The sequence below is a fragment of the Culex pipiens genome, chromosome 2 (assembly GCF_016801865.2).
Source record: "Culex pipiens pallens isolate TS chromosome 2, TS_CPP_V2, whole genome shotgun sequence".
Classification (NCBI taxonomy): domain Eukaryota; kingdom Metazoa; phylum Arthropoda; class Insecta; order Diptera; family Culicidae; genus Culex; species Culex pipiens.
The window spans coordinates 121,203,160-121,221,504 of NC_068938.1; the positions used below are offsets into that span (position 1 = coordinate 121,203,160).

At 38.5% G+C, this 18,345-nt stretch overlaps 1 protein-coding gene across 3 annotated transcripts in view; it reads left to right on the forward strand.

The window, feature by feature from the left end:
* The window catches only part of LOC120421372 (acidic phospholipase A2 PA4-like), a 47,978-nt gene that overhangs the window by 20,701 nt on the left and 8,932 nt on the right, over positions 1-18,345 (forward strand). For 2 of the 3 annotated variants that reach the window (XM_052707576.1, XM_039584566.2), the window contains exons 2-4: positions 11,728-11,873; positions 12,332-12,501; positions 14,235-14,429. In XM_052707576.1, coding sequence (XP_052563536.1) covers positions 11,728-11,873; positions 12,332-12,501; positions 14,235-14,429 — 511 coding nt within the window. Of the gene's footprint in view, positions 1-11,727; positions 11,874-12,331; positions 12,502-14,234; positions 14,430-18,345 lie in introns of those variants that run through there. The other variant, XM_039584565.2, reaches the window with a different exon arrangement.

Genomic DNA, 18,345 nt, shown 5'->3' on the forward strand with positions numbered 1-18,345 from the left:
TGGCTATTTTTCTGCTCGAAAACAAATAACTGATGAAACAAAAAGTCAAAATTGTTCAAAAGACTTCATATTTCATTGTTTTGTACAAAGGGTTATGAAAAAGTGCTTAAAATATTGAAAATTTGTGAAAAATGTGCTCCGGCTCTACTAGGGGGTCCACTAATGGTTAAAATACCCTAATTAACGGTCTTTAACACTTTTACCAAATCGCACACTCACATGATCACTCCTAAAAAATCAAAAATCAAATTATTCGCTCTACAGCATTGCCTTGGCGTTCTCGATTACGAGATTCCTACTCGAAACTAAGTGTCCGAAGGCTTGATTGTTGAGGCAATTGCAAACCTCTTTTTACACCTTAGCTTCCATCCACCACTAGATTCGAACTGACGACCTTTGGATTGTTAGTCCAACTGCCTACCAGCGACTCCACCGAGGCAGGACCCAGGGAGACGACTCCTACACCTGGACTGAGCTAACGACCTAACCTCTAGGTTAGACCGGGGCCAACATTTACTTCCCGTCCGACGGAAGGCGTGATCAGACAAATCTCGTCTCGAAAAATGCCACCGGGACCGTCTGGGATCGAACCCAGGCCGACTGGGTGAGAGGCAATCACGCTTACCCCTACACCACGGTTCCCGGCATGATCACTCCTATGAATATTAAAATTACGAGAAATGGAACTCACCGTAAATTTAACGTCGTGAATTTGTTTTAGTAAATTTTAAGTCGTACAAATTAATCACTACATTCGATTAAAGGATTTAAAAAAAAATCATGTTTCTATGTTTTTCTGTGCTAGTGCGTTCAAAAATTAAAAGATATAAATTTGTTAATGACATCCAGACATCCACATTTTACGAAATAACTAATTGATGCTCCTGAAATAAAAAACTTCCGCATTTAAAATAAGACTCAAATTAGGACCACCCGTCGAAATAGATAGCCAGACAAAAAAGGAGATGAGTTGAAGTATAATTTGCCGGTTCCTTCCGGCTCTGATTATCGTCAATGTTAGGGTCAAGTGCACTCACACATTTAATAATAACAGTGCACATCGTCAATTGATCTTCACCTTTATTGGCCTGTCTCTCAAAGACTGGCTTCTTCACCAAACAAAAACTTCAAGTCCGTTCTCGTCCTTGGTCCGGCTCAGTCAGCCGTCTCTCAAATAAGCTTACTTTCGGTTTCAATTGTACATTTTGTGGTGCTTCGGGAGCCGGCGGAGAGATACCCAATCAACAACAAAAAAGAGACGTTTGAACGAAAAGCCGTAGCAAAACAAAATCCCGCGCACATGCGGCTTAAGTCGCCGCCAATGATAGACGATCACGCGTGCTGCTGATCGGGTCGGTTAAGGTTAAGGTAGTAGGTACCTTTTTGTTGCCTCTCCGGATGGGATCACTTCATTTTCGACTGTTTCGTTTGTTCACCATGTGATGGTGGGCTCTAATAGCTTCTTCAAACTTAAACAAACTCGTCGCCGATTCACACCTCCTCTGGTGGCCGCGAATACCGGTCCTGAACGAGGAAGGAAATGACTGAATAGATGAAATATTTGCATTTGGTGCTAATCAGCTAAACCAAAATCTTTGACAGTGACCTTGGAGGCTCGCGAGAACGCTATTAGATACCGATCGGAGGCTGAGACATGATCGGGACGACGCGGTTAGCGGAGATTGACCTCCAGCAGGGGATGTCATTTAGTATAAACCGTTTTGTTTTCGGCCCCATCTAAACACGGCTGCTTCACACTTCTGCGAGAGTTCGTCGCTCGCGATGCCGCCAGCATTCTCATCTACCTTCAGTCCAATCACGATAAATAGACGAAGGTTCAAACCGATTGAGAAACTGGTTTGCCCATATGATCTCACTAAATTTTTGGCCTTGTCGCAGAACTCTTTCGGGGAGAACTTCTTATGATAATAAGAGGTTTCCAAACAAGCGAGGCTGTTGGGTTTATTCTAGAATTTGACAAACAAAAAATAGATATTCCGCCTTGTTTTGTTTGAAGGATTTAACATATTAACTTTAAACACAAAAATACAACAAAAAACAGAAATACAAAAATACAATTTAAATTCCAATTCGCAAAACAAAATGTTGAGCAACTTAGCAGTAGAGTCTTCCTAGTTGACCTTAAAGTCAGAATGAAATAACTGGGTAATTCTCCACCAACTCACACAGCAGTTGCCCCGACCCCTCTTCGATTTGCGTGAAACTTTGTCCTAAGTGGTAACTTTTTGTACGAGGTCCGTTTTTTGATATCTCGTGACGGAGGGGCGGTACGACCCCTTCCATTTTTGAACATACGAAAAAATACGTGTTTTCAATAGTTTGGTGTCAAATATCACGAGTTATCCCGATTTTACGAAAAAAAAGTTTTGAAAAAGTTGGTCGTCGTCGATCATGGCCGTTCATGGTCACCCGAGACAGACACGGACGACGAAACAAAGAGAAGCACAAAAAGTAACTTTTTCAAAACTTTTTTTCGTAAAATCGCGTTCTTTTATTACGTAACGCAGTATTGGGGGAGGGGGTGTCGGCGTCTGTTACGAAATGTTACGAAAATTGGGGGAGGGTGTGTGATGAAAAATTATGTTACGTAACGCAAAATTTTCATATAAGCACTCATAAAAATTTGCAAAATGACCTTGTGTTATGCGTTAAAGGGGGGGGGGGTAGGGGGGATCGCTCATCTGTTACGATTTGTTACGAAGGGGGGGTCAAAAATGCCAAATTTTGCGTTACGTAATAAAAGAACGCTCCCATTATAAGCAAACCCCTTATGTTTATGTATCTTTTTGCCTTCCTCACCTGAGGTAAGGCTATAATCCTGCTCGGAAAATGAACTTCTTTCAGAAACATCGTAGACCCACCTTCATGTATACCTATCAGAATCGAAAACTGAACAAATATCTGTGTGTGTATGTGTGTGACCAAAATTCTTACTCAGTTTTCTCAGCACTGGCTGAACCGATTTAGGTCAAACCGGTCGCATTAGACTCGGTTTAGGGTCCCATACGTCGCTATTGAATTGTTTGAAGTTTCGATAAGTAGTTCAAAAGTTATGTGTTTTCACAAATATCCGGATCTCACTTAAAAGCGAGTTTTTCACCGATGTGAAACAGGTCGTATCGAGGTGCTCCGATTTGGATGAAACTTTCAGGGTTTGTTTGTCTATACATGAGATGAACTCATGCCAAATATGAGCCCTCTACGACAAAGGAAAGTGGGGTAAAACGGGCATTGAAGTTTGAGGTCCAAAAAACATGAAAAATCTTAAAATTGCTCGCATTTCCGTAAAACTTCATCAATTCCAACTATCTTAGATGCATTCGAATGGTCTTTTGAAGCCCTTCAAAATGTGCTATAGACATCCAGGATTGGTTTGACTTTTTCTCATAGCTTTTGCAAATTACTGTTAAAAATTGATTTTTTTAAAACCTTAATATCTTTTTGCAACAGCCTCCAACACCCATACTCCCATAGGTCAAAAGTTAGGGAATTTCATGGACTATAAGCCTACGGTATTAACTTTTTGGCCAATCGCAGTTTTTCTCATAGTTTTACGATTTTTCTATAACAAACATTTTACAACGTTAGTTTTTGCCCTGTAGGCCTCCATAGCGGCACTTTTTGGTCTCAATTTTGACATATTCGGAATCCTCAGAAAATTCTTCATTAGATTGAATTGTTGGAATTTAGAATTTGATTGAAAAAAAATGCCATTTAGAATTAATTTAAACAGGTATTCGCCTACTTGATACAGCATTTGACGCATTGAACACAGGGTATGAAAAATCCAACTTTTTTTTTCAGACATGTTTTATTTAATTATTTTCTTAATCAAAATGCGAGCAATTTTAAGATTTTTCATGTTTTTTGGACTTCAAACTACAATGTCCGTTTTACCCCACTTCCCTTTGTCGTAGAGGGCTCATATTTGGCATGAGTTCATCTCATGTATTGACAAACAAACCTTGAAAGTTTCATTTAAATCGGAGCACCTCGATACGACCTCTAGAACAAACCGAGCAGAATCTACAAATACTGCCTCTTAAATGTATGTTAACTATGTCCGGATCTATCAACCGACCCATCGTAGGTTAGGTAACTGAAAGACCTTTCCAACGAGTCCAAAACATTGATGATCTGGCAACCAAGAGGTTTCCAGCATCGTGTCAGACTGGTCACTAATCCGGAATTACTTGGAATTTGAGCAAGTAATTCTGTAATTCCGGATTTACTGAGTAATTCCAGAGTAATCCTGGTAATTCCTAATAATCCCAGTAATCCTGGTAATTCCATGATTCTTGTTTGTGAAAACATACTTCAGAAAATAATAAAATAATAAAAAAAACTGTTAAAAAGATAATTTCGATAAACCTTTTATAATTCTATTTATTGCCTATTAATTTTCATGTATGAAACCAAAGTTACAGCTAGTACGGGATCATTCGGATTTTGAGTAAGTAATTCAGTAATTCCAGAATAACTCCGCAATTCTGCAGTAATTCCTGTAATTCTGGAATTACCTAGTAATTCCGTAGTAATTCGAGTAATTCCATAGTTACTCAGTAATTCGTGTATTCCCATTAATTCAAGTAACTACTAGTAATTCTTTATAGGTAAATCGGCAGAATGCATTTTGCTTTTCCTTGATGCTTTTTATGGTTGTAAGCAACTGGCAACCCTGTCTCGAGTTATGACCACCATCCACATAGGTGGATCAAGTTAGTTTTTTTTATGTAATTGTCTGCTCTACAACTTTGTACAACATTATTACACTCTAAAAAAAATAACCCTGTAAAGTTAGAAAAAACAAGAAATTACAAAATGATTTTTTTTTGCATTAGGTGAAAAAAATGACTCTTCAGGGTTAATGAAGATTCGAGAAGTACATTAAACTTCAAATGAAATGTCTCAAAAAAGATTAGGGGAGAGTGGGGAGACTTGATCCCCTTTTTTTGTATCGCACATAACTCTGTCAATTTTTCACAAAACTATGAACTTTTTGCATGAATTGAAAGCTTAAACATTCAACTATGTTTGGCTGATAAGGGTATTTCATCAGATAAACTCTTCGAATCATGCCAAGCGTTTTAAAAACATATTTTAAACCGGCATTTTCAAAATGTTGGGGGTAATTTGATCCCCCTTTCAACATTTTGAAAAAATCTTAAGCAAAATGTTTTTTATTCATCCAAACTTTTAATTTTCTATAAGTTACAGCAATTTCACATTAAACCTGTACGTTTGTGTTCAAAATATAACAAGTTTAGCATGCAAAATATTTAAAAACTTTAAATTTTCTTTTTTAGACCTAAATTGAGCATGTTTACAAAAGCTGGTAATTTTTGTTTACAAAACTTTTGAAAAATGGTTCAAACTGCAGTAAGTTATGTACAACTATACTAAAGGAAACTATGTACGAAAACCCAGCCCATTTTTTAAATCTTGAGGCTGATTCCAGTGACTGTAAAAATGCAGGGATCAAGTCTCCCTAAACGCACTTTTTTAAACAATTGATTGTAAAAGTAGTATGACGATAAATTTAACGTCAAATGCGTAAGGGTTTTGAAGTTGATATGTTTATCAAACAATTCATGTATAAAAAATATTTTTTTTAATAATTTTTGAGTGTTATCTATGCTTATCAAAACAAAGAAAAAAGATCTCTTGGATGTTTTTTGCAGCACTTTTTAGAAAAATGTGTGTAACTCAATCTAAACATTTTTTAATTTTTTTCTTTTTTTTCTAAAATGAGTTTTAGTCAATTTCGCACAACTTTCTAGAACAATGCTAATTGTTTTACCCACATGCTGACGAGATACAGGCTTGGGATCAAGTGTCCCCGGGGATCAAGTCTCCCCACTCTCCCCTACAGTTGAGTAACGGAAAATGGCAGAGTTTTTAAAACTTGTTTAGTGTTTTTTTGATGAAAAAAAAAACGTATTTTTTCGAAATTTTTAGTACGCCGTCAAATCGGGCGTCTTATTTTACATAAAAGTCCCTTCGACACAAAATTTCCATCTCATCATCGTTTCAGGCTGCAAATAATTGAAAAACATGTCTTTTTTTGCATGTTCAAAAATGGAAGGGGTCGTACTAGGGGTCGTATCACCCCTTCGTCACGAGATATCGAAAATCGCACCTCGGATTCGTGATCAGGGATAAAAGTTTCACCCAAATCGAAGAGGGGTCGGGGCAACTGTTGTGTGAGTTGGCAGAAATTACCCATATTTATTTATTATTCGCTAATAGCATGACGTTTGATGAGCTAAATTTTCCTAAAGTGAAGGAAGGATGAGTGGCGGGGCAAAATTAATAGCAATGGTTTGACCTTTGTTTACAAACAAAGAAGGATATGTGACTCCAAGGGTAATTATATAAAGAATTCAAGAATAAATCATAATTATCACCTGTTAGTCAGCTGGTGGTGCGAAAAATAAACATCAAGTGCCAGATTCACATATATTTCTAGCACATTCCATTCATGGCTCTTTGCATTAGTATCCACGACTACGATCTGTACACCAACAATGCATTGACTGATTGGTTGTCCGAGTTTGATTCTGCTGTGCGCTAGAATGTAGGCAGAACCAACAAACCACGTGGCGCAATACCATTCACAGATGATGGCGAAATTTTTCGCGCCCGCCACACATGCTTTCGCGGCATAGTTTCCGACCGGAACCACCACACCCCCAATAGAATAATGAAACTGTGTCGTACCCGGCCGTGTTCGTTTAAATGTGGAGCATCAGACCAAACCTTTATTTTTGAAATTCGGAACAATGCGCAGATCTGGTTTTTGTGACGCGCTCGGCTAGGCTAATCTTTTGACTTGATTCTAGCAACATTTAGTCAGTTGGAAATCAGTAAGGCCGGCGTCGTTTAAGCTTTGAAAGTTTCTGCCAAGTTTCATATTTTTATTGCTAAGACCACTGTGCGCCTGTGGCCACCTCGAAACTAAATTGCTGAAATTGGACTCCAAAACAATGCTGTCCGAGCACGTTGGATTTGCTCTTGGTGTGCGAAAAAAAAAGTCAAATTTATGGCGCGTCAGCTTTTCGTCAACGACGACGGAAGATGAACGTCACACTGACCGGTGAGTATATCTCGTGAAATGCCACCATCATCAGACAATTGAGACAAATGAGATTATTGTTCTCGCCGGCTTATGAAACTGATATACCTACGCCACCAACCAAAGTTAAGCCAAGCTAATTCATACATAATGTATCTCTCGCGTGTGACAACAGCCCAAAACTCAGCACTTCATTAGATTTTAACCGCCGAGAGTCAAAACAAAGATTGACCTCCAAAATGCCGGCGACAGTCATCGCAGCAGGAAGAGGAGGAGGAGGAAATTTCAAGTTTAGGGTTAAGAAATTAGATCAACCACTAGCTGACCCCTGCCCGGCTGCTTCGGAACCGGAAAAGCCACTTTTATGGTAGACTTTTATGTTCACACTTTGTCGTTCCTCTCGTATCATCGTTGAACTAAGTCGTGATCGTCATAATCTGACCTAATTCGTGCGGGTTTAGATAAAGCGTCGTTAATGCGTCATGAATTACGACGACGTTTACATGTTGTGAGATGACTTCTTTATTGTGTGTCATTTTTTTTATAGAGGGATTCCTGTATTTAAAAAACGGTTTTTAGCAATTTTTGACTAAAGTAAGACATTTACCGAGTGATTAAGGATGGCTGCCGATGGGAATAACCAAACGGCTTTTATCTCGACGAAGTCGTGCTATCTTGTCGTACGTAGCTTTTTGACGTTCCGAGAAAAACGCGTTTTTATGTTTGACCTTGAATAAACAAAAACTAGAGCACGCAATGTAAACAAATACAAACATATGTTAACACGTTTTGTTTGGCTGACCATTATGTGCATTGCCCCGAAGTTTGGTAGAAGTTGGTTGCTGGAGTTCCGAGTTATAATTAAAAATGTTTACGGTAGTCTAACTTGTACCCTTATACGTACGTCAAACGCATTCTGACCTGAAATCCCTTTGACCAATTGTCACATTTACATCAATTTTCAGGGAGTGACAAGATAGCACGACATGATTGAAACTACTTTCATATGGGTCATTCCATCTCAACTGTGCACGAAAAAGTGCAAATTTGAAAATTACCCTTTCCGATCCTGCTCAAATTTGGCAGAGCTGTTGATACTATCAAAACATGCAAGAATACCGAATTTCATCCAAATCGGACCACCCCCTCCATTTTTGTACCTCCCCAAAAAATCGACTTTTTGGCGATTTTTGACCAAACCTCCTAGTTTCAAACGGCGATAGCTCAGCAACCACAAATCTTAGAAGGTCGGCCTAAGACTCAATTTTGAAGGAAATTGGACGCAGAATCGATTTCTGTGATCAAAATGTTGATTAATTTATTTTTTCTACCTGTATTGTGCAATTGAAAACATTAAACGGCCGTATCTCAAAATACCCCAACTTATTTTTTTTATTTGACCTCACCATCGTGTTCCCCGGCCAATTTTACATAAGAATCACTTATCGACAAAAATGAATATGTTTCGTTCCAGAGATATCGAATTTTAGAGTTTTGCGTGTTTCGAGATTACCTACATCAGCTTCATTCGCCGCGTCTGCTAGAAGCGTTCTTAACTCAATTTGGCCCAAAATGCACGTGCGACAAGTTAGCACGACGGCGACGATCTATAATATTTTTATAGGGGGTGGGGTGACATTGGGTATGCGGTATGCAATTGGGTCAAAGTGTTTTTTTTTACGGATTTTGCAATTTCTCAGGTTCTTCTCAATAAAACTTAGTTTTGTTTAAAGGGTTGTGTAAGGACATCTCTGGAAATTTTGCTGAAAAATACATGTTCCTAGAACAAATCCTGACATTTTTACTGCTGCCTCAAGCTGAGGTACGTTTTTGGCCAAAATGACCTCTCGAAAAATTAATATTTTAGTATACTTATTGAAATGAGCATGAGCATGAGCATGAGAGACCACCCATGGTTGCCCCTCCGTTGCTGAACAGAACCGTAATATCCTTTCAGCACTACTGATCATAGGCTTCGACGATTCCGTGGTGTTTCTCTTATCAACAGCATGTATGAATGCGCTGAAAAGATAAAACACCATGATTGCCAAAACAAGATCAGTTGCGAATAGGTAACAGTCATTGGCCACCAACGGCGCCCGCCATGTCAGTTTGTAGATCTCGATTTTAAGGGACGGGAATGTTAGTTAGCGCAGGTTGCTACTAGGGCAGCTGATTTACTCTGTGCTTACACCCCACGAGCGCCAGGAACCTGAAAACTTGTTAGTAGGATAGGGTGTTTGGTCAGGATTCATCATAGAAGATGATGATGCGACCCAAAATCATAGTGTTTGTTGAAAGGTGTTATAAATTATTCTCAAGGCAAACAATCGGATGCTGCGGATGAGACTTTTCCCGTTTATCGGTTGTTAAATTTTAAATGAAATGGTCTAGTCTTAGACAGCCGGCTGTGGAAAGATAGAACCAAAGCATTTGTAATTAATAAATGAGAATTAAACAGTGTAATTCTTAACTTGAGATGATTTTACGAGTTTTAAATGATTGATGTTTAGTGAGGTACTGATTAACGGTGTGAACGATGAGTCACGATGTTTATTGAGCTGAAATGGTACGACGACGGATGCGAAAAATCTTGCGACCTGTCGGAAAGGCATCGAAATTCGGACTTACCAAGAGCATTTACCGCAAATCATAACAAAAAAAAAATTTCTATCCCGACCGACGCGTTACTCCTATTAACTTCTATTGGCTTTGCGTGTTTGTATTGATATTAACGTGTTATTAAAACACAAAAACCTAGACGTACTTAACCGGCGTCGTGCCTTCCGATCCACGATGATAAAGGAAGGTCTGATAGCTAGTGAGTAAAAGGACGAAAAAAAAAATCTCGAGCAATTGTGCAAAGTAACCGCGAGCCGGAATCGACCTGATATTTATAATTTACGCTTTTATTTATATATTAGAAAATGAACGGAATGTAGCAGTACTTTTTTATCACCCTGTTGAAACACACACATACACACACACACACACACACACACACACACACACACACACACACACACACTTTAGATAATAATATTTTAGTATACTTATTGAAATTGCTCAAAAAGTACCTCAATGTCCTAAATGTTTAGAAATCTACACTTCCAACATTGTAGCATGTCGATACGATTCCCTTGAATAAGTAACATTGCTGGGTGACTTGTGTTGACCCTTTTTTATGTATTTAAGCATCATTTAAGTCTATTTGACCCAATATCGATTGATATTTAAGGTAGAATTAATCAAATTTCAACATATTTTAGAAAAGTGTTAGTAAACCATCTTAGAACAATTCTACGTTAATAGTTTTTTGATGTCAATTAAATTGTTTTCGTTATTTAGGAATTCCTAGAGGTGCCGTCATCTGGGGTGAATCTGGACTACAGTCTGAATAGAGGCAGCACGTTTGAGAGCAGTTAAATGCAACAAATTTGGAAATGAATGTACACATTTTGTTGCTCTGAACCTGGTCTATCCGAAACCACTCAAAAATATCAAAATATTAGGGTGCAACATTGTTAAAACTGTTGTCCCAATTCGCCCAATGTGTCCCGATCCGCCCCAGATGACGGTGTATCGTTTTTTGACCCATACTCAAAAAAAAAAAAATACACGAACAAAAAATAAAATAACAAGCCTTAAATTTAACATTCCAAGGCAAACAATAAACTCAAACGCGATAAAAATGATTATAAACGCAGGAAAATGCACTTTAAATTGTTTTTAGCTGATTGCACTATTATATCATATAATTATAAAACAAAATTATAAGATTTTTGAAAACAATGCCCCCTGATTTTCAGACTACTAATAATGTCTTCTTTTAGAATTTAGGAATGCTTTTAAAAATGATTTGTTTTGTTTGTTTTAAAAAGCAAACAAATTTACAATAGTTTTTTTTTTAAATTGAAAATATAACCAATAGTTTCCAAGATATCTTCAGTTGTAAAATGAGGACTTATTAAGTCACACTGAGAAAAATCAATTTTCACCTAGGATCTTTATCTTAGCAACCAGCAGTCTAATGAACTAATTGATAGGAAAACCAGCAAGCTTAGTACAAGAGAGCACAGAGGCATCGTTAGATAGAATGATATGATATAGAAAATTTTAATATTTTTTTTAGCTTTTCAAACATATTCTTTGTAGATTAATTTCATAAATTTTTTTTTTTCAAAAAACGAACATTTTTCGAATATAATAAATTTTATCAAAAATGTCGTTAAGTCGTTGATTTTGCATCTAAAAATGAATTTTACAATTTTGTACAATATTTTTAAAATGTCATAATTTTCTTTAAAAAATATTAAAATTGGGACCGTATTTTTGGTATCAAACTGTAAGTGATAAGGCCATACTATTTTTTAAAGTTTAAATAAAATGCGAATTTTTTAAATTTTCTGAAAGATTACTCAACTGGTGGGCCAAATGTCAACTCATATGAGCTTGTGGGCCAAAAATGTTTTCTAGGAGTATGGACTGTATTACAAAGAAACAAACAAATTGAATTGGAGTTTACAATAAATTTCTGTATGTATATTCCTTGAAATATCAGAAAAACATGATTATAATCAAAATAAAAATGACTTTAACACACAAGTTTGCATTTATTGTCTTCTCCACAGATGCTCCGAGCAATCCTGTCATCCGCAATATTGTTGCTCCTCGCAAGTAGGGCATTTTGCAGCTCAGTTCTCGTAGCCGATTTCCGCATGACCAGAATGGTCGAGCTGAGCAGTCGACCCCCGTACTGTAAGGTTCACTCGGATCGGTAAGTTTCCAACTTATTTTACTTCTTCTTTTTTCTCTGCTTTAAACTGCAGGTCACTCTTTTTCTGTTGGGAGCAATTTCGCGTTTAACTTGTACAACCCTCTCCTTAATTTGGTAGCAAAACATTCGCGCGTTTATTTCCGTTATGCATGTTAACGATTTGTATGACCCTTGTTCCGATCGTTAAGAATTGTTGCATGTTCATCTCTCGTGTCAGGTTCAGGTTGCTGCAGTTCAACGATCCTTACGGAGGTCACTCTGTAGTTTCGCTTTCTTTCTTGTTATGATCTCCCCACACGAGAAGTCTCGCCCATCCTCATAAAGCCTGTGCCAGCAGATTTAGTCATAAACCTGCCAAGTCGTTCAACGGTGGTGATAAAAGTGACCATTTCGATTCTTCTTTCTCTTCCTTGTCCTGCCCCCCAATATCATCTGTTTTGCCGTTTCTTCACGCAAAGAGGCGACATCCAGCGGATGCTGTTGGCCTTTGACACGAAAAAGGTTCGACAGGTGCCGCGCGAGTCGGTGGCCTCACTGGAGGAGGTCTGCAACGAGGCGAGTGGAATTTCGGGTGAGCTGCAGGGCGGGCTCGGATTCATCTACCCCGGAACCAAGTGGTGTGGGCCAGGTGAGTTGATTTTTTTGACAAAATGATTTTTTTTTTGATTAATTAATCAATGTTTCTAAAGGCTTCTCTTGACACATTCTGTGACTTTACAACGGTTTGACGTTTCTTCGGGAAATTTATCATATTTTCAGGATATGATAAGCTTTGGAAAAATGGTTCCTGACCACCGGAGATATTTCAGAATTCCGAAGGTGGTTTTGAGGTGTTTTTTTTGCACGAATTATCAGTTTATTGCAGTTTATACTACACTTGCGTCAAAAGTCAAGGCTTTGTTTGTTTGTTTATTTGTAAAAGTTCGTTTTACAAGTCTTAAACTATACAGAATCCAATCACAACATCTATTTCGCCATTAAATCAAGTTTAAAAAATTTCCCACGGGTATACTAGCCCGGATAATGTGTCTCATCAATTCCATTGAAAAATTTGGAGCTCGGATTTTTTTTTTACTAATCCACCCATAATAACAATCGTTATTCCAAATTCAGTGTTTGTTACAAAATCTTCGTCAAAGTAGTTCCCAATTAGACTGGGACATAAGACGTTTGGTTTTCAGATTGGCTGCTAAAACTTAACAATATTTCCAAAGTGCTCCGATTTTGCTCTAATTTGGCAAGAAGAATTTATTATTTTGCATTGCGTCCCGACTCGAATATCTGAAGCTTCGTTTATTAGTAGTTCGTTTATCCGATGGTATTTATGGGATAATCGAGTCACGGTCCCATTTTAGTTAAAATTAAAATCAAATTTTGGTCGCCATCTCGGATTTGATAACTCTAAATCCCTCAAGCTCGAGACTCAAAAATTAAACCAGGACATTTTTTGTGATTCAATTATCCGAAGTGATTTTTTTCCAAGACCTATGGATTGTCGAGTTTGAACTGTAGTAGAAGTTACAACAATTCTACGTGAAACCTACATGGATGTGTTGAAAAACTTTATAGTTTTATATTTAAAAATATTAATAAATATAAAATCTGTATATTTATTCATGATCATGCGAATCGAAGTTGACTTTATAGCTGTCGGCCACCATTGCTAGTACCAACCACTAGTGTCTTCCTTTTTATCTACAAGGACTTCGCCGCCCTGGGCTCCTAAGTGTATGAAAGTATGGCACGGAGCGACGGCGCCGAATACCCATATTTACACAAAGAATTTTAGAGTGCCCGCCGCGGGATTCGAACCGGCGACCTCTGGATTGTGAATCCAGTGCGCGGTCCGATTGATCCGATTGTTAAAAAAAGATTTAATTTTATGCATATTTGCATTTACATCATTTGTAACTTTGCCTATTCTTCCAACTGTTATCTCTTAATCTAAATCTGCAAGAAAATATTTAGAACGCTTATTATGCCTTAACTTACTATGCCTTAAATTACTTAAATGTCTCTTATGCATAGCCCAATGAATATTTGACTTCAAATGACTCTAATAGTGTCGGAATATACTTCTCGACGGGTTCAAATGACTAAGCAAACACGCGTGGCGGTGCGATCATAAATGTGTTCAAATATGGAATAAAAGTGCTAAGTAGCACGCTTAATTTTGTCAGGTTCATCGGCACTAAAATAGCGGAGTTTTGCACCCTGGCAGTTCTGCTTCCGGGACATTAAATGGTGCATTTTTCCTAACTCTAATTTTTGCAAACTAACCTTGACCCTTAGCACTGTACTTCTTGCCTTTTACTGTATACTAACGAACTTTTTTCCCTCTTTGATTCTTGTGCATTACAGGAGACATTGCGGCCAACTATTCTGACGTGGGCCGATACGCGGACGAGGATCGGTGCTGCCGCGAGCACGACATGTGTCCAAACATTCTGCTGCCCGGAGAGTGCCGGCGTGGCCTGTGCAACCGGGGAACCTTCACCAGATCGCATTGCGATTGTGACGCAAGATTTAGAAGATGTTTACAAAATCTCAACACCGGTAAGTGTTTGGTGTTTGCTTGTTTGTGCCAAGTTAGACCTTCCTCAACCCTGCGCGCTTTTGCTATTATTTAACGTTTCAATATCAATTGGCACTCAATGGCTCGTGGCTGGATTGAAGAAGTTCTTGAGGTGCTTGGCCCTCTCAGTATTTATCGAAGAATGGCAATCAAACTAGTACGAACGTCTAACTCCAGAGCCGTGACCTTTTCTTGCCTGGTCAAAACGCGACACATTCGGCCAGAAAAATCAACCCCGTGAAGGTTAAAGCCATCGCTGGTTGATTAAGTCCGCAGACCATGAAGAAGAAACATCGCGAACATTGTCGTGAGAGAGAGACCTCCCTAGCTTGGCAGACACTAATGGAAGTGTCATCGTCATTTGATTAGCTGGTCGAGCCCCCTTTTCCCGCCGTTCGATTCTTTAAAGTTGTTCATTCGAGCGTTTTAAAAGCTACTTATTATTTGATTTTGATGTTCCTATTTTGGAATGTTATGTACTACATTATATGAAGAAAACACTCTTATCATAATTTGATTTTCCACTTGAATGTTTATGCCCATTCTCTTTGAAAGTCAATTTTCAAACCTTCAAACCACTTCAAAGTGTTTTTGAGGACAACATGAGGGTGCCCAAATTCAGGCTTCCTCGGGGCTATCCCCTGAAATCAAAGATTGGCCCATCACTAGGCTAAATTCCAAAATTGAGCTCATGCTGACCACGGGATCCCCTGCCTTGAAATTTATGTGGGAATAATCATCAAAATGTATGGGAAAAGCAACTGTTTCAGTTTTTTACCTGTGGTAGGCTTAATAACTATCCAATTCTTATAAATTCTCGGAACTAGAATTTTCATTTAATTTGGAAACAAGTTATTTTTGGAAAGTTATTAGTCTCCTGACTATTTCCGCGCGGACTTAGTTCCGCGAAATGGCAAAAATTGGATAGTTATTGCGCATTCAACAGGTAAAAAAATGAAACATTTGCTTTTCTTCATACATTTCGATATTTTTTCCCATACAAACTTTAGGGGCTTAGAGAGAGAGGTTCCTGTGGTCAGAATGAGCTCAAATTTGGAATTTCGCTTAGTGATAAGTTAATCTTTGATTTCAAGGAGTAGCTTCGAGTTAGCCCGGATTTGGACCATTCTAGGCCACATGGGTTATGTTCTATTCCTAATAATTTTCTATGATCTCTTATTCGTTTTCGGGGGCTTTGTTGTAATTTTACTCCTCTAATACCGGACATCCGTCAACCTAATCGGTACGAAATCGGTCTTTTTTCTTTAATTTTAATTTTTGTATTTTTTAATCCGGTTGAAATTGGTGCCTTCGGTATGCCCAAAGAAGCCATTTTGCATCATTAGATTGTCCATATAATTTTCCATACAAATTTGGTAGCTGTCCATACAAGAATGATTTATGAAAATTCGAAAATCAGTATCTTTGGAAGTATTTTTTGATCGATTTGGTGTCTTGCGCAAAGTTGTAGGTTTGGATATTGACTACACTGAAAAAATATGATACACGGTAAAAACAAATTATGGTGATTTTTAAGTTCACTTTTTGTCAACGAAAACTTGATTTGCAAAAAAACACTATTTTTATTTTTTTTCTATTTTCTGATATGTTTTATGGGACATCAAATGTCAACTTTTAAAAAGAATGGGCAAAAAATCTTTGACCAAGTTATGAATTTTTGAATCAATACTATTATTTTCAAAAAATCGAAATATTGGACGCAAAAAATTTTCAACTTCATTATTCGATGTAAAATCAAATTTGTAACCAAAAAGTACTTTAGTGAAATTTTGATAAAGCGCACCGTTTTCATGTTATTACAATTTTTGGGTAACTTTTTTAAAAATAGTAGCAGTTATTCATTTTTTTAAATTAGTGCCCATGTTTGCCCAATTTTGAAAAAAAATATCTTTGAAAAAGCTGAGAATATTCTCTATATTTTCATTTATGAACTATGTTGATACGACCCTTAGTTGCTGCGATATTGTCATGCAAAGATTTAAAAACAGGAAAATTCAAGGGGTTAGACTTTTCGCACCGTTTTCGAATAGAGCGTTGTGTTCAATGGTGCGCCGCGGTGTTTGAGGTGCTGGCGATGTGCGCGCACACAAATCACACTTGTAGAACTGTCACAGCACCTTTTTTGCAGAACTGGCATCACTTCACTCAAAATGTCAAAATCAATCATTGTTTACTAAAAATCTTCAAAATTGAGATCAGCTGAAAGAAAGTGAAATAAAAACAGGTCGACGGCGCGGATTTGCCGGCAGCACAGATTCGAGGGTTTGTCGTTGGTGTTTGGAGGATTCTCCGGAGTGACGGCGACATCGATCCGTTCATCAGTGGAATCATGAAACTACGAATGGTACTGCAGCGGCGACACGACGTCACCACTGGGAGCTGCCATGCATGACCGATCCGAGCATGATAGTCTTTTCTGGTTTTGGAAATCCGCCGAAGAAGAGAGTTGTCGTTATCGCGTCAAGGAGAATCCGGCTGATGCCGATATTCGAGGATATGAAACAGACTAAGAAGAATTGCGGCAGCAAGGTGAACGAAACAGGCCAAAAGAGCAGCTTCAGCAAGATGGACACAAAGGAATCAGCCGCCGCAGAACCGGCTGTAATGTTACCAATCTTGGGTTCGGTTCTGCCGATGACGAGCGCGACTGGAGATCACGAAGTTTACGCCGGTCGAGGATAAGTAGGACAGCATTTTCAAAACGGTTCAAACATCAAACGGCCATGGCATCGAAAAGCTGCACACCAATCAAGTAGACGGAAAGGTAGGATTCTGGATCTCGTCGACACAATCTTGGAACAGATTCTTCTCGACAACATTCAGAGGTTCGGTCTGGTGTAGCAGATCGGGAAGATTCACGTCATCATGATTTGGGTTTCGACGCTGGAATCGAAGCCACCGACAAGCTGCATCTAAATACCCAAATTCATTGTTTCAATCGGTTTCAATATTTCACTTATTTAAAAAAAACACTGCATTGAAAATAAATAAAACTACCCCCTTTCCAAACAAAAAAACGTTTAATTAATCTGTTGTGTGCCAAGTTCCCTAGGACAATTTTCCCAATATTTCATCCTAGCTGCGGTGTATCAGCTCGACCTGCCTTTAATGAACTTAATTGGGCTCCGAATTCTTATCGATCGTTATCTGTACTGTTACCGGGAAAGCCACATTTGGATCTGTAGATGCTGGGAAATAGTACTAAACATTGATGCTGCAGCAAATCCAAACCGGATCTCCGAGCCTTTCAGTGGGTACACAATCCAACCGATGAAGAGTTTCGCCGACGACGTTTCCCACATCGGAATCAGAATCCTCCAGAAGCTTAAACCGGCCCAGTAAAAGGGCTTTGGAAGGTTCCTTTCCTCTGAACCTCCTCCTTAAAGCAGCCGGAACCGGTTTATTCTTTACTCCCTCAACAGAGCGAATTCTTATTGAGTAAATGATCTTCACCAGGTTCCACTGCTCCTTGGCCACCGGTTTCTTCGCCGTAAAACATCGCACCCGAGATCGCACCAGTACCTCCGTTTAATCGGGCTTATGAACGAAAAGGGGAACAAAATCTCCTTAAACTCCAAATAGCGGGACCGATTCGTCACACGAGGCTCTTCCCGAACGCCGGCCGGAACATACAGCCTATAAAAAAATCTTGCACGAGTTTGTTTGTAAACATTCATCAATATGACATTTCTAGAAGTGTTGCCAAGTTTTTAATCATTTTTTCTCCAGAATGGTGCGTGATGGTGCGCAAGAGTGCGCGAAGTGTGCGCGAACTGTGCAAGGCTGTTTAACTCAGTGCACGCACGGCGTGCTGAGTGTCCAACTCCTGGGAAAATTGATTTTTTTAAGTCTCAGCCAAACAACCCACAATTTTCT